General features: G+C 42.4%; 1 protein-coding gene and 1 long non-coding RNA gene across 19 annotated transcripts in view; one reads left to right on the top strand and one right to left on the bottom strand.

Annotated features, from left to right (window-relative positions):
- The window catches only part of C2CD5 (C2 calcium dependent domain containing 5), a 97,570-nt gene extending 92,675 nt beyond the window's left edge, over positions 1 to 4,895 (bottom strand). For 7 of the 18 annotated variants that reach the window (XM_039347356.1, XM_039347358.1, XM_039347363.1 and 4 more), the window contains exon 1: positions 2,127 to 4,895. In XM_039347356.1, the coding sequence (XP_039203290.1) occupies positions 2,127 to 2,216 (90 nt within the window). In that variant the 5' untranslated portion in view covers positions 2,217 to 4,895. The remainder of the gene's footprint in view (positions 1 to 2,126) is intronic. The other 11 variants (XM_039347366.1, XM_039347360.1, XM_039347352.1 and 8 more) reach the window with 4 other exon arrangements.
- Positions 4,896 to 8,928: 4,033 nt separating this feature from the next.
- LOC120309788 lies at positions 8,929 to 12,715 on the top strand. Its single transcript, XR_005557182.1, has 2 exons — positions 8,929 to 8,990; positions 12,548 to 12,715. It is a non-coding gene; the product is annotated as an uncharacterized LOC120309788 (long non-coding RNA).
- Positions 12,716 to 15,305: the final 2,590 nt, after the last annotated feature.

Here is a 15,305-nt window from a genome sequence, read left to right as displayed (position 1 = left end):
CAGCCTTGCAATGCTTGAAAAGTTAATGATTCACTTAGCAAACCTTGGCAAAAAGATTAAAAAAAAATCAGGCATGACTCATTTAACAACTACCTTGCTTAGCAATGGAAATTCTGGTCCCAACTGTGGTTGTAAAACAAGGACTAGCTGTCTATCTCCACCTGGCTGAGAATAGTCATCTATATAACAGAGGTCTCCAAACCTTTTCCGTTGGTGGACCGGAGGGAAAGAGAGGGGGGGAAGCATTTTACACATGCGCGCATGTGCACACACAAATGGGGCTGTGAGCACGTGTGACACAAACGGGGCGGTGCTAGCGCCTGGGTGACACTCGGTAGCACCGCCCGTTTTTGCTCTGTGGCATCCCATTTTCGCTGCAGTGTCCCGTTTTCACCGTGGCAGCAGCACTAGCACGAGTAGGGATAAGCACGCGCAAACATGTGCACGCCCTAATCAGCCTGTTCCGCAGCCCACTGGCCACGGCCCAGTAGTGGGTTGCAGACCACAGATTGGAGACCCCTGATCTATAACATGATTTATCTCAACCTTGTAAATATTTGTCACTCCAGCCTCTACCACTGACAATTGTACACAATGTAATTTGCAGAAATCAGGTACCAAAAGAAGGGATAGTATATAAGAAAGATAGGGCCATCTACCATAAGAAATGAATATGGAAAAGCAAGGAGAGGAGCCTGGCAGCCAAATGTAGGTTAGTCTGCTCTATTGTGTTCCACGTAGATACCTCTGATTGGGAAAGTTGGACCTTAAAAAAGCAAGAAGGAAGAAAATTGACTTGTTTGAGTTGTGGTGCTGGGGAAGGCTCCAGCATTTTCCATGGACTATCAAACAAGTCCTGAAGCTCTTAACACCAGACATGTCACTGGAAAGCAAAATGACAAAACTGCTTCTTACATTTTGGCCATGTCCCGCAGGGGATTTCACTGGGGAAAGCAATTATGTTGGGAAGAGTTAGCAGTAAACGGAAACCAGGCCGCCAAAAAATATGATGGCTGGACTCCATCAACGCTGACACCAGCCAGAACATGGAAAAACTCAAAGAAGCAGTGCAAGATCAGAAGATGTGGACAGAGCTAGCCCATAGAATTGTCAAGAGTCGGAGATGACTGAATGGAGTAGACTAGAGTAGAGAGTACAGTAGAGAATAGAATAGAATATAGAATAGAATATTATAAAATTTGGATTGCTAACAAAGAATTAAGGGAGAATGGAATAGCTATTTCGAACTTTTTAGTTCTCGTCAACCAGACATACCCTTCTGAGATTCGAACCTGTGCTGTCTGCATGTTAAGCAGCTGTGTTAACCTCTAGGCCACTGGCTCTTTCTCACTTTGTCAGCTGTGTCAGGGAGGGAAGAGACAGGGGGAGGAATTACCTTGAGTGCTTTTTGATGCACCCTGTCGACCCAAATATGGGAGAAAGAAATCTTTTGCCTTGTATCAGCTCAAACTAGAGCCATCCACAGGCAGCAGTCGCAACTGCGACATCATTTATATTATAAAATTTGGATTTTATAATAGAATAGAATATAGAATGGAAAATAGAATAGAATAGAATAGAGTGGAATATAGAATAGAATATAGAATGGAATATAGAATAGAATGGAATGGAATGGAATAGAATAGAATAGAATAGAATAACTTTATTCTCACTTTAAATGTACACTAATCAACATACATTAAAATGAAATTCCGTTGCATTCAGCTCTCAAAGGGTAATCACCTCCAATATGCACTACATCACCACCATCATCATCATCATCACCATAAGAAACAAGTCGTGGCTGGAGGGGAAAACCCTGCACAATTTACCAACTGAGGATCTCAAGTTTCAGGGATGGGACCCCACCCGGAAAGACCCCTGCTCGGGATCGACCTCCCCTGAGGCATCTAAAAAAGAGGGCAAAACTGCTGCCGTCCTCCCTGCCTTGAAGTAGGCAGCAGGGAGGCAGGTAGGACCAGGCGCATCTGTAGCACTAGTTTCGCGGGCGTTATGCAAAAGTATGCAAATACGCGGGGGGGGAGGAGGAGTGACGACGTAATCCCCCCTCCCTGCTGCTGCTGCTGCTGAGGAGCGCCGTGCAGAAAAGCCCCTCCCCGCCAGACCTCCACGAAGGCGTCCGTCAAGTCACTGGCTCGGTCCATGACAGGCAGGTGCCGCCCCGCTACGATCTTGACCTTCAGCTTTCCCGGCATCTTCCTGGCGCTCCGCCTCTCGCCTCCTTCCCCGACGGCGGCAGCGGAGCAAACGGGCGACGCGCTTCTTCCATAGAAGCAGGCAGGCGGAAGGCACCCGGGTCAAAGCCCCCGGGGCGCATGCGCGCGCGCGCGCACGCACGGGCAGGAGGGACGGCGACGGCCCGCCGGGGCTTCCTCCGCGCTTTCGTCCCCAGACTGCGCGTGCGCAGTGCCAGGATAACGTCCTCTTTTTTTTTTCTTCCCCTCGACTCGCGGCCCGATGAGTTTCCCCCCCCCGTGCGCGTGCGCGGTGCCCTCGCCTCAGGTTCGGTTGCTCGGGCGGTGCGTCATTCCCGATCCTTGACTTATTTATTTATTTATTTATTTTAACGGGCTTTTCACGTTCGCTTCCGTGTCAATAGTCTTCGGGCGACGGTTCAGAATCTACTGAATTAATCTACTCAAACCGTTATCCAAACCAGAGAGGGAACGGGGAGAGGAATTAGCGAAAGGCCTGGTAATCGAGCACCGGGTTCTCGATGGGCACCTGTTTGTGGTTGCCTAGGTTACTAGGCTGCGTGGAAGATCCAGAGTGATCGATGTCTCAGATTGTGCTGCAGACGTCAAGGGCGTTTGTTATTTCGTGGCTCCTGCGGGGAATAGGCCTGAAATATTGTGTGGTTTTCTGCCTTGCGCTGCCAATTTGGGTCCGACCACCAGATAAAAGTTTATTTATTCGTTCATGCTTTTGTTGCCACGATTATTATTATATGCATTATTATTATGGTTATGTTTATGCAGTGTATATTGGAGGTGCTTACCCTTTGAGGGCTGTGTGCAACGAAATCTCATTTTAATGTATGCTGATTAACGAACATTTAAAGTGACAGAATTATTATTTGATTCTATTCTATTTAAATGGAAAAGCGTGATTCTGGGCGGCCTACTATAAAATCTACAAAACAGTCATAAAAAAACCAGATTCAGCAAATTAAAAATTGGGATGAAAAGGGTTAAAATTAATTTTTAATTAAATAAAATTTTATTACTAAAAGGCCTTTATTATATTTTTAATTTTTATTAATTAAAAATATTTTTAAAAATTAAAAGGTTAAATGGGCAGATCTTAACAGCAATGGAGCCACCTCAGCAACTCACAGATCCCTTGGGGTCCCAAAGACAGAACCAAGTATTGAGGGGCTTCAGGAAAATTAACAGGGAAGGAGCCAGTCTAACCCACAGTTGGCTGTTTTGGCAGGTATGATGATGTTGCATAAGTCCAGAGTCCAGGACTGAAAAAAATCAGACAGTAAATAACTGAAGATAAAGGGATAAATGAGTTAAGACTAGTGTATTTTACTTTTTTATAAGACTTTTCCCCACCTTTATTATTTTTTATTGAACTACACATCCTATAGTTCCAAATAAAATATCAGAGTTGTGGTTAATCTGTAGACTGCATACAGGTTCTTCAACGTGAAAGCTGATGCTTACAGAAGCGTATCACAAAATTGTTTTTTCTTGCTTCTCCGCAGTTCAGTACTTTGATCTTTCTGGTCTCCAAAATTTGTTGCTGTTTAACTATTTGTGGAATTAGATCTCTTTTCTACTAACAATTTAGCAATTAACCAGATTTAGAAGAATAATATAAAAGTGTTTTTTAAAGTTTACACAGTCATCTTGGACTATAATCCTGATATTGCAACATTCAGTTTATATACTAAAGGGTAATTAAAGGTTTAAGCAACTTTTTAAAAAGACAAGAGATTATATAAACAACAGCATGTGAATTTTGTTGAGTCATTCATAGAGTCATAATTGAAAATCATTGGCAAGTCATAATTGAAAATTATTTGAGTAGAAAGATGTAGATCTGGAAATTTTTATCAGAAAGGTTTAAAAATCAAAATCTCTTTTTTGTGTGAAAATGTTAATTTGTTAACAGTTATTTTAACGTGTGTGTGTGTGTGTGTGTGTGTGTGTTATTTTAGCAGTTTATCAATTGGATTATTAAATATTTTAAAGAATGAAGAAATACTTCATAATTACAAGCCTATGCTCATTTAAATCCATTTTGCCCAGTGTGTTTAGTCACTGTTGTATATTGGATTATCTATAGTATTTTCAGCCAAATCCTATTTATGTGTATTCAAAAATAGGTTGTACTAAATTCAGTGAGATTTAATTCCAAGTAAGATTATGCAGGATTTCAGTTTTGGATTAGTAGCCCTCAAATTCTTAAGCGAATATAATATTTTCATTCACATCCGTAGCATTTTTTTTTTTAAAAAAGGCAGGAAACTATCTGTATTAGGGGGACAGGAAAGAATGACCTATTACAGAGTTCTAGGTATTTTCTTGGTGTGCTAAAAGAGTTAGCTAACAGACAGAACAATAACAATTTTGAAAACATAAAACAATTGCCACTTTTATATGGTAACACCTTATGCTGCCTATTGCCAAATTAGTCAAATTGTTCGGGTTTAATATGCTTTGGTGTTTAATTCAACAGATGTAAGGTCAATCAGGGGCATTCATGGTTTCTTAAAGCCTTAGCTTTAGCCTATAAAAATTCTCTAATATATTCTATTTAATATAGACTCTGGGTGGCTTATAAAATCCATAAAAAGATATAGGACAGTGGTTCTCAACCTTTCTAATGCCGCGACCCCATAATACAGTTCCCCATGTTGTGGTGACCCCCAACCACTTATACATCACCAGGTGCCAGGGGCGTGGCCAAAGAAAAGGGGGAAAAAATGGCAGACAGCCTTGTTTGGCGACCCCCTTGAAATGGTCATTCGACCCCAAATGGGGTCCCAACCCACAGGTTGAGAACCACTGATATAGGAGAAGAGCAGGCAGAGATGGGCCCGGGGGGGGGGGCAGAACCTAGAGCAGGGGTGTCAAACTGCCGGCCCGCAGGCCGGACGCGTCATGAGGAAACCACACCCACCCCATTGCCGGCAATGGGAAAAAAGTCTGCTACGTTGTGCGACATCATGTGACATCACAAGTTTGACATGTCTGACCTAGAGTTATTAGATTGCCACAAACAGTCTTAAATCCAAACTTCTTGAATTCCTAGTGCCAATTTATTATTGAACTTTAGTCGACTAGATTCTGGTGTAAAAAGGCCATTTTAATAATTAAATATAGTACGGAACTTAATAATCAAAGAAAACAGCAGAAGCAGAAAAGATTCTATTAGTACAGAGATTAAATATTGTAACTGGCTTGAAAGATTGTAAAACTGCCTAAATAACTGTAACTGTTTTGGGGAAAGAATTAAACGTGCGTACTGTGCAGTATGAGTTTCTCTCTCTTTCCCTCTCCTTCTCCTCTTTCTCTCCCTAGACACGTGCGCGCACACACACGCGTACACACACACACAATGTAAATGTGCTAATTCTAATCTTACGTATGTGGAATAACCAGGCTTGTACTGTTTAAGACATAGTTTCACATGGCTAGTCAGCGTAACATTCTTCTGGTACTCGTAGTCTAACAACCATATTATTCAAAGGATTATTTTGAAGATAAATTGGGGCGAGCAGGAGAATATAAGAGGTAAAGGAGGTAAAATGGTTTCCTGCAATATTTCTAGGCTGTGGGGGGGAGCAAATAGAAGAAATAAAACAAGCGTCAGTACAGAGAAAAGCACAGAATTGGCCCCTCCCATTCAGTGGATGGAAACAAAAGACTATCTTTTCTTGTGATTCAGCATGGTGCAAAGAAAGCATCAGAAATGTGCTGCTGTTGTAACACATGACAAACTCAAGACAGCAGTGGCACACCACTGCTAAATTTAAGTAATAAAACTTATTTAAATATCCTAGATATTCAAAGAGTTGAAGTCAAAGTACCTTAAGCCCGCTTTTCTGCACAAATGGAATTTCTCCCCACACACACACACACATACACAAATCCTAAGAATTCTTTATTTCAGTAATATAACTTAGGGCACAAAAGAGTTATTTTATTGTTGCAGGTTATTAGCAGATCACCTGCAAGTCACCCAGTTGATCTCAATGTGCTTTCTACCCGTACCTGTTTTTTTAGGATTGGATTTAGTTTGGGTAGGCTGAAATTCTCTCAAAGCATTTTTTTATTAGTTATTATTGTTGCTAATTTAACTGATAATGTAGTTGATGTTTTCAGAGTACCATATAAAGATAAGGCAGCCCTTGCCTGTGAGTTCATACAACAAAGTGAAAAGAACTGTGGGATAAGAAAGAGGAAATGAAAAGGCAGCTCCTTTCTCTGGCTGATAGAGCAGCTAGACTCCCACTTTCTTCTGGGGGGGGGGGAATAACCTTTTCTTGGGCCTCACTTTGGCCCCAGGCCAGCACATACCTCCTTTCCAAGTACAATCCCAAGGGCAAGAGAAAGTTGAAGTGTTCTTTTGCTGGAAGGGATAAAAGCAAGATCCTTTAGCAGCATTTTCCCAGTCTCCCCTCTCTCTGCTGAATTTCGTAGTGCAACCTAAATTCCATCCTTGTTGTCTTTCAGCAGGACAAAACATCTCATGTCAATCCTTCTCCAAGCTCATGAAACACAGAATCTTTTAACTAGTCTAAGGTCCAGGACACGTTTAAATGTTTACCTGTGTTCTGCTCTTCCCCTCCTAGTAACCGCGGTGGAAAAACCCAATGAAAAAAACGAGACAGCAACACAAAGCAATACTTCTTACTTTTAAGATGCAGAGGTTTATTTCAGCAATAATTTGGAACACACACATAGACATCTCTTATGTTAAAAACCCATTGCAATGAGGTCCAGTGACATAGCAGGTCCGGCAAGGGCAGCTATAGGCCAATGGCAAATCAATCAGGTCCAGTCCCAATTTTTTATACCCTTTCTCATCCTAAGACATAGACCAGGGGTCTTCAAACTTGGCCCTTTTATGACTTGTGGACTTCAACTCCCAGGAATTCTGGGAGTTGAAGTCCACAAGTCATAAAAGGGCCAAGTTTGAAGACCCCTGCCGTAGACAGATGGTCAGCAATCTTACACTTTTTGCTGACCCTTTGATGAACATAACTTTCCATATACTCGTGTACATTGGAACATGCCTCCATCAGTTACTTTCAGTTTCCTGATTCTTACAGTCCCAGTCCTTATGTTCTAAATATATTTGAAACAAGCAAGCTTAGCAAAATCGTATTAAGTAAAATACAGTTGCAGTTTAAATTACAAATAGTTCCTTTGGATTTTTAAAACTGAGCACAGCACAAACTTTGGTTCAATACTTTTCCATGGGGCCTGATTTAGTTCACCTGGGCCTAAACTTTGCATAGAAGAGCAATAGCCAATATTTTTGTTTTCCACATAACCTTGGGCTTCGTTTGGTTTAATCCGTTTCTCTAGTGTTTGCTAACATGCATGACCTTGTAACAATGAACAGTGTGCCACTGAAATTTGATGAAAACCTCCTTAAAATGGTTTGGCGTATTTTTGAAAAGGAGCAATTATAAAATATGCCCTGTTTTGTAGATTAGGTAGAATAATTGCAGATGCAGTCTCAATATATTTTGTAGGCATAAGAATGAATTAAGTACAGGGAGTCCTTGATTTACAACCACAGTTGAGCCCCAAAATTTTGTTGCTAAGCGAGACAAGTGTTGTGAGTCTTGCCCCATTTTACAACTTTTCCTGCCGCAGTTAGGTGGATCACTGCAGTTGTTAAATTAGTAACAGGGTTATTAAGTGAATTTTGCTTCCCCCATTGACTTGGCTTGTCAGAAGGGGATCACGTGACCCCAGGATACTGCAACGGTTATAAGGACATGCCAGTTGCCAAGCATCTGAATTTTGATCACGTGATTGTGGAGACGGTGCAACGATCATCAGTGTGAAAAACGGTCACAAGTCACTTTTTTTCCAGTGTAACTTTGAACGGTCGCTCAATGAACTGTTGTAAGTCAAGGACTACCTGTATTTGCTAGCAAAAGTCAACTTGGAGCCATTTCCTATGGCAGCACAAGTTCGAATAGATCTGCAAAAGGCGAGCCGAGAACAGCTGTGTAAGCACATGCTGTGCCCTGACAGGTGCTTGATCAACATCCAGTTTTTGTTGCTCTGAGCAGATACCAAATCCAAGACGTTTTGGAAGCTCCTGATGTCCCGGGTTAGGGCTTGACAGGTCATTAAGTACCACAGTGTGGAATGACAATGATATCTCGGTGAATCATCTCTAGAATGTTGTGACCCACTTAAAGGCCTATCAGTAAAACGCAGAATCAAAATTCCCGTGAATGAGCCAAGCGTAAGTGCCAAGCGATCTGCCTTATGAGCATCTATTCCTACACAAAACGCTGAAGAAGTCACAGAGTTCACCTCTGCAACTCTTAGCTCATCTTTCCTGGATGTCGAAAGCCCTGGAAAAACCCTTGCCTCAGTGCATCTATTTATGATGTATTGATTTTACGTTACAAATCTGCCAGGTGGCTTAGAAGGTAAGGAGATTGTCATAATCCTGTTGCTCATACTGTTTCCAAATTGCAACAGATAATCTACCTCCTCTTTATTTTCTAGAGCTGTATCTTGTTTCCTATTATGACTAACCAGAAGCCTATTTTTCTTCTTGTTGTAGTACCATATCCATTACCGGACGTTGGCGATCATGTTGGCGATCCTGTTTTTATCAGCAGCTGCACGAAAAAGTGCTGCTGAGTTTTGTCCAAACCGGTCCCTTAGATTTTGAAGCCACGATGTTCTTCTTCTGCCTGGACCTTATTTGCCTTCAATCTTTCCCTGGAGGATTAAATGGAGTATGCTGTATTTTTCTAGGTGTCTCATCACATGTCCGAAATATTCTAATTTTCGTTTTTTAATTGTTTTGATGATTTCCCTTGGCTTTCCAGGTGGCTTATCATCTCATTTCTGATCTTGTCAACCCAGCTTATATGTAACAGCCACCTGTAAATCCGCATTTCAAATGCTTCTAGTCTCTTCAGGTGGCCTTCTGAAGTAAAACATGCAACATAGAGGTACAGGCCTTATCCTCTTTGCTAATATGCAGAGATCTTTTGTCCGTGATCCTGGAGCTGGACTTAAAATTACATGGCAGGCAGCCAGTGGTGAATTCTTCCTTTTTGAATTAATTTATTCCCTCTTCAAAACTCCTCGTGTTGTTGGTTACCTCCTGCTTAGTATAGTGATGGCTTTATCCAGTTTCTTCTGGAAGAATCTGGATAAGAACCCCACAGTCTATGCCCAGTTCAAGATATTTACCGTACAGCATTTTGTGTATTTTAAATCCCCATCATTCATTATATGACTGAGAGCTTTTTCCACTTAAATATAGGTCACTTCTTTCCTTTCCTCAAGTAAATGCCTTGTAATCACCTCAATAATATAATACTTTTGTGCTTAAGGACACAGCAAGTTTTTGCTGGATACTGCGGGTGGGTGGAGAAACATTTAACTCCTTTTGAGAGGTGATAGATGGGGCAACTGCTGTAGAGAACAGAAAGGTGAGAAACATCTGACTTTTCTAAGGCACATTTAGGACACTGTCCTAGTCATCAGTAGATAGTAAATGACCACTTTGAAGATTATCCTTGTTTGCACAAGGCAATAAAGTTCAGAGCAATCCTTACTGATCTGCTAGATTTTTGAAGGAACGTATTCAATAATATATGACAGCAGGCACACATAAGAATGTTGTACTGGAAGACTAAATTCAGACCATGTTTCTAGACTGACTGGACAGATAAGCTGTAAATACTTAACCTATTTATGCTCCCTTTGGGATCTTTATGCTCAGATCATAATATAATTCAACATTATTTCAACGATAGAGCCAGCTGAGAGGGGGCATCCAGAGAATTGCCTCTCTCCATGAGGCACACAGGGTATGGGTAACACGTAGCAGCCCTCATCTTGTGGAATTCTCTTCGTGCAAACCTCCACTTTATTGCTTTTCTGCAAGCGACTTAAAGCTGTTTTATTTGCTCTTTGATATTGTATGTTGCCTAGTGTGTTTTGGGATTTCAGGAGTGAGTTATAAGGGGAAGATAAATAGGGAGGGAGGGAGGGAGGGAGGGAGGGAGGGAGGGAGGGAAGGAAGGAAGGAAAGAAGGAAGGAAGGAAGGAAGGAAGGAAGGAAGGAAGGAAGGAAGGAAGGAAGGAAGGAAGGAAGGAAGGAAGGAAGGAAGGAAATGTGGAAAGTCAGCCCCCAGAGAAGGAAATATTAAAAGGGCAAGAAAATATATTTTCTCAAAGGATCTTGAAGAGGCAGGAAAGCATGTCCAGTTTTCTTGATAGCCCCAGGTCTCCCTCCCCCAAGCAGAAGCCAGCTCTGTACAAATGCAGATGTAAACCATCAGGAAAGTTGGAGCTAGGAGATTAGGAAGACAAAGACCTAAAATCTGCATACCCCACCTGAGACAGGACATGGTAGGATTGACTCACAAAGGCCAAAGGGCACACCCAAACTCAGGTCAGAATACATGACACAGGAGATAGCCTCAAAACAGGAACAGGAAATAACTCCAAACAAAAGGCTCTAGAGGGTATAAAAATCCTCTTCCTACATGTGCTCACCCCTTTTTTTTCACTTCTCTTGCTGCCAGAACCATCTTCCTGTCTGGTCTCCTCTCCAATAAACTACAACCTTCTTCCCAAAACAGTTGCCATGTTTATTCCCAGCTTGGATGAACCACGATGATGACATTTCTTCCGACAGAAGGAAGGAAGGAAGGAGAGAAATGGGGAGGGAGGGGGAAGGAAAAATAGAGAAGGGAGGGAGGAAGGGAGGAGAGAAATGGGGAGGGAGAGGGAAAGAAATAGAGGGAGGGTGGGAGGAAGGAAGGAAGAAAGGAGAGAAATGGGGAGGGAGGGGGAAGGAAAGAAATAGAGAAGGGAGGAAGGGAAGGAGGTCCAAAACTAAGATATATTAAAGATTTGAGCAATAATAACCATTGAGGCTCTTACAGTATCACAGTGAGACTTGATTTCTAGAATGCCTTCCTCCAGAAGATTGTACAGAGTAAAGAAGATGACCTTGACAGAAATATGCAATATTCTCCATGCTGGCTGGGGAAATCTAGGAGTTGATATCCTGAGTTGTCAAGATTGAGAAAGACTGACCTAGGCAAAGAAAGCCGAAATGTTCTTTAAGCCGTGAGAAACAAGATAATATTCAGAAGAGGCTTATGCAAAGGCCTTCCTGATTCCCTGGGATATTAGAAGGCACGGAATAAAGTACAAACAGATTTGCCAGATTCTGCTTTTGTAGCGTCTCTCACTGAAATGAAGTTCTAGTGTTCCTATGGAATTAATTTTCTTCACTGGTCTACCTAACAGGGCTAATGAAGATTCATTTTAGTCCCAAATTCAGTTAATATTAGACAAGGTCACAGGGGTAGGCAACCTTGGCTCTTTTATGACTCGTGGACTTCAACTCCCAGAATTCCTGAGCCAGCATGGCTCAGCTTGGAAACCTTTCCCTTTCCCTCAGCATGGCTAGCTCAGGAATTCTGGGAGTTGAAGTCCATGAGTCATAAAAGAGCCAAGGTTGCCTACCTCTGGCCTAGGCCGCTTTATGACTCATGGACTTCAACTCCCAGAATTCCCGAGCCAGCATGGCTAAGCATGGAAACCTCCCTTTCCCTCAGCATGGGTAGCTCAGGAATTCTGGGAGTTGAAGTCCACCAGTCATAAAAGCCAAGGTTGCCTATCTCTGGCCTAGGCCTAGGCTGCTTTATGACTCATGGACTTCAACTGCCAGAATTCCTGAGCCAGCATGGCTCAGCTTGGAAACCTCTCCCTTTCCCTCAGCATGGCTAGCTCAGGAATTCTGGGAGTTGAAGTCCACGAGTCATAAAAGAGCCAAGGTTGCCTACCCCTGGACAAGGACAAAAGCTTTTCTCTTTACTCACATTCTTGTGACTTCTTCCATCTTACGTCTTCTTGCAAATTCTTTTATATCCATATTTGCATCAAAAGTGTAAGTTCCATTCCTTCTACAGGCACAAAAGCCAGCTGGGTGACCTTGGGCCAGTCACTTTCTCTCAGCCCAACCCACCTCACAGGGTTGTCGTTGTGGGGAAAATAGGTGAAAGCATTAACCTCCTCCTATGTTCAACATATGTTCACTACCCAGAGTTGACCAGTCCAATAATAATAACACCACCTAAATATGGGCAAACATACATGAATACATGAATGTTTAAGTTTGGCAAGCCTAGAAATCTGCTAGAAATGCCAAGGTGAAAACATATGGAACCCGTGCTTAAGTTAGAATCTTTGCTTATTTTCAGTGTAATGTTTCAAGAACTCAGACCCCTGTTCTTTTCTCATATTCCCCTCCTCCTCCTTCTACCCCCCCCCAACCAATGCAGGTTGAACCCCCAACTACAGAGGTCGTGGCTAATCACAGAGAATCAAGCAGAAACAAGTTGGAACAGCACTGAAAAATAATCTGTTAAGGGACCTGGAGAATGTGACTTGTTATGGGTTCATAGAGATGTCAGAAAAGCAAGAAATTAAAGGTCACGTTTAAAAAGAAAGAGATGCTGCGGTGAAGAGGAGGAGGAGGAGGAGGAGGAGGAAAGTCCAGCTACTTCACCTCCACGGGGGTCTGTTTTTCTCTTTTCAATCTATTTCCTGCCTCGTCCAATCCCATATCTGAATAGATCAATCGCGGACTGCAAGAGTCATTTCTTTCCAGCTGTACTGATTCAGGAAGTTCTTAAGGAACTTTTATGTATGAAGAAAATCTATATTAACTCACTCAAGACCACTTGGCAGCTTACAGAAACTCCCCAGCACTAACAATCAAATCAATAACAACAACAACAACAACAATATAATAATAATAATAGAAAGAACTGGAGAAGATAACAAGATACAAAGACTTACAAATAGAAAGACTGTGGCAAAGGCAAACAAGGGTAGTACCAATAGTCATAGGTGCCTTGGGTGCAATCCCAAAACAACTGGAGCACCATTGGCATTGACAAATTCGCCATTAGTCAACTGCAAAAGGCGGCCTTACTAGGAACTGCTTCCATCCTGCGACGATATCTGTAATACCATCAAACATCCACATCTGCCTTTCTCAGGTCCTTGGGAAGGACTTGATAGACAAAAATGCCAAATCCAGTCTGAACATCTGGCTGACTGTGCGATGATCAATAATAATAAAAATAATAACAACAACAACAAAAATATTTTTTTAAAAAAGTTGGATGGCACCTTGGAGGTCATCTAGTCCAACCCACTTCTCAGACAGGAAACCCTATACCATTTAAGAGAAATGGCTGTCCAGTCACTTCTTAAAAACTTCCAGTGTTGGAGCATTCACAGCTTCTGGAGGCAATAGAGTTGAAAGGGACCTTGGAGATTTGATGGGCTCTGTAATGCCCTGGGAGCCCCAGGTCTTGAAAAAGAGTGTCAAAGTCAGGGCTAATCCCATTTCTGCAGGGATGATGTTCCACAGGAAAGGACCCACCACAAAGAAGGCCCTCCTTGGTCCTGCTAGATGGACCTCCTTAAGAGAATAGACCCATAACGATGCCTGAATCCCTGCTCTGATGGGTCAGGTAAATGTAACTGAGAGAAGACGGTCCTTCAAATAACCTGGCCTCAAGCCATGTAGAGTTTTAAAGGTGACAACAAACACCTTGAATTGGACCCAGAAACAAATTGGTACCTCTAAAGAGAGGCGACATATTAGCAAATCTAGACTTGCACAAAACCATGGGGGCTGTTGCATTTCGAACCAACTGGAGCTTCCAGAGATTTTTCAAGAATACAGTACTTATTCTTTTCTTACCACTTTCCCTCATCATCCTTCTCTATGACCTCTTGCCTTCCTTGCGCCTTCCTTTCTACGGGTTAGGCTACACCAAGATACAACCATTCGTTGAACTTCAACCAGAAATAGCAATGGCTTACTTTGGGTAAGCCTTTTTCAGCATTTTGAAAGAAAGCTGCTTTGTTTCTTAAATCTCTGTATACGTTCTTTGTAAAGCAAAATAAAACAAGGATTCATTGTTTGGATGGATGATTTGGATGAATAAATGGGATATGGCCATGCTGAAATAAGCACTGACCCAGTGTGAGAGTGAAAGGCAGAACAAAAAAATTCAGGAGAGTTAGTGAAGGTATCCCTGATTTTGTAAAAATTGCCTGAGGAAGTAGGGTGACTTAGAGCTTCAGGTTGCTAATGTGGAAAGCCAAGAAGATATTGAGTGAAACTCTTAATTCAGAGTCCTAATGTATTGAAGAGAACTTTAAGAGCCTCAGTTGTTGTTGTTAATTGCGAAGTCGTGTCCGACCCATCGCGACCCCATGGACAACGTTCCTCCAGGTCTTCCTGTCCTCTACCATCTTCTGGAGTCCACTGAAGTTCACACCTACTGCTTCAGGGACTCCATCCAGCCATCTCATTCTCTGTCGTCCCCTTCTTCTATTGCCCTCCATCTTTCCCAGCGTCAGGCTCTTCTCCAGTGAGTCCTTCCTTCTCATTAGGTGGCCAAAGTACTTGAGTTTCCACTTCAGGATCTGGCCTTCTAAAGAGCAGTCGGGGTTGATCTCCTCTAGGACTGACCGGTTTGATCGCCTTGCAGTCCAGGGGACTCGCAGGAGTCTTCTCCAGCACCATAGTTCAAAGGCCTCAATTCTTTGGCGCTCAGCCTTTCTTATTGTCCAACTTTCACAGCCATACATTGCCACTGGGAAAACCATGGCCTTGACTATACGTACTTTTGTTGGCAGGGTGATGTCTCTGCTTTTTAGTATGCTGTCTAGATTTGCCATAGCTTTCCTCCCCAGGAGCAAGCGTCTTTTAATTTCTTGGCTTCAGTCCCCATCTGAGGTGATCTTTGAGCCCAGAAAAATAAAATCTGTCACTACCTCCATTTCTTCCCCATCTATTTGCCAGGAATTGAGAGGGCCGGATGCCATGATCTTGGTTTTCTTAATGTTGAAAGAGCCTCAGTACAGACCCACAAGGAAAATTTTGATAGAACAGAATATTTGCAGTTCAGAGTTGAATTGGGGGGTCCTTGGTGCTCTCTGAGCTTGGACATTTTCTTGGAGATGTTTCATTACCAAACTAGATAACATTATCAGTGCTAAAAGGGAGTGGGCTTT

This window comes from Crotalus tigris, unplaced genomic scaffold, assembly GCF_016545835.1.
Source record: "Crotalus tigris isolate CLP2741 ecotype Arizona unplaced genomic scaffold, ASM1654583v1 scf7180000018068.1947079, whole genome shotgun sequence".
Classification (NCBI taxonomy): domain Eukaryota; kingdom Metazoa; phylum Chordata; class Lepidosauria; order Squamata; family Viperidae; genus Crotalus; species Crotalus tigris.
This window is presented reverse-complemented; position numbering and strand designations above follow the sequence as displayed.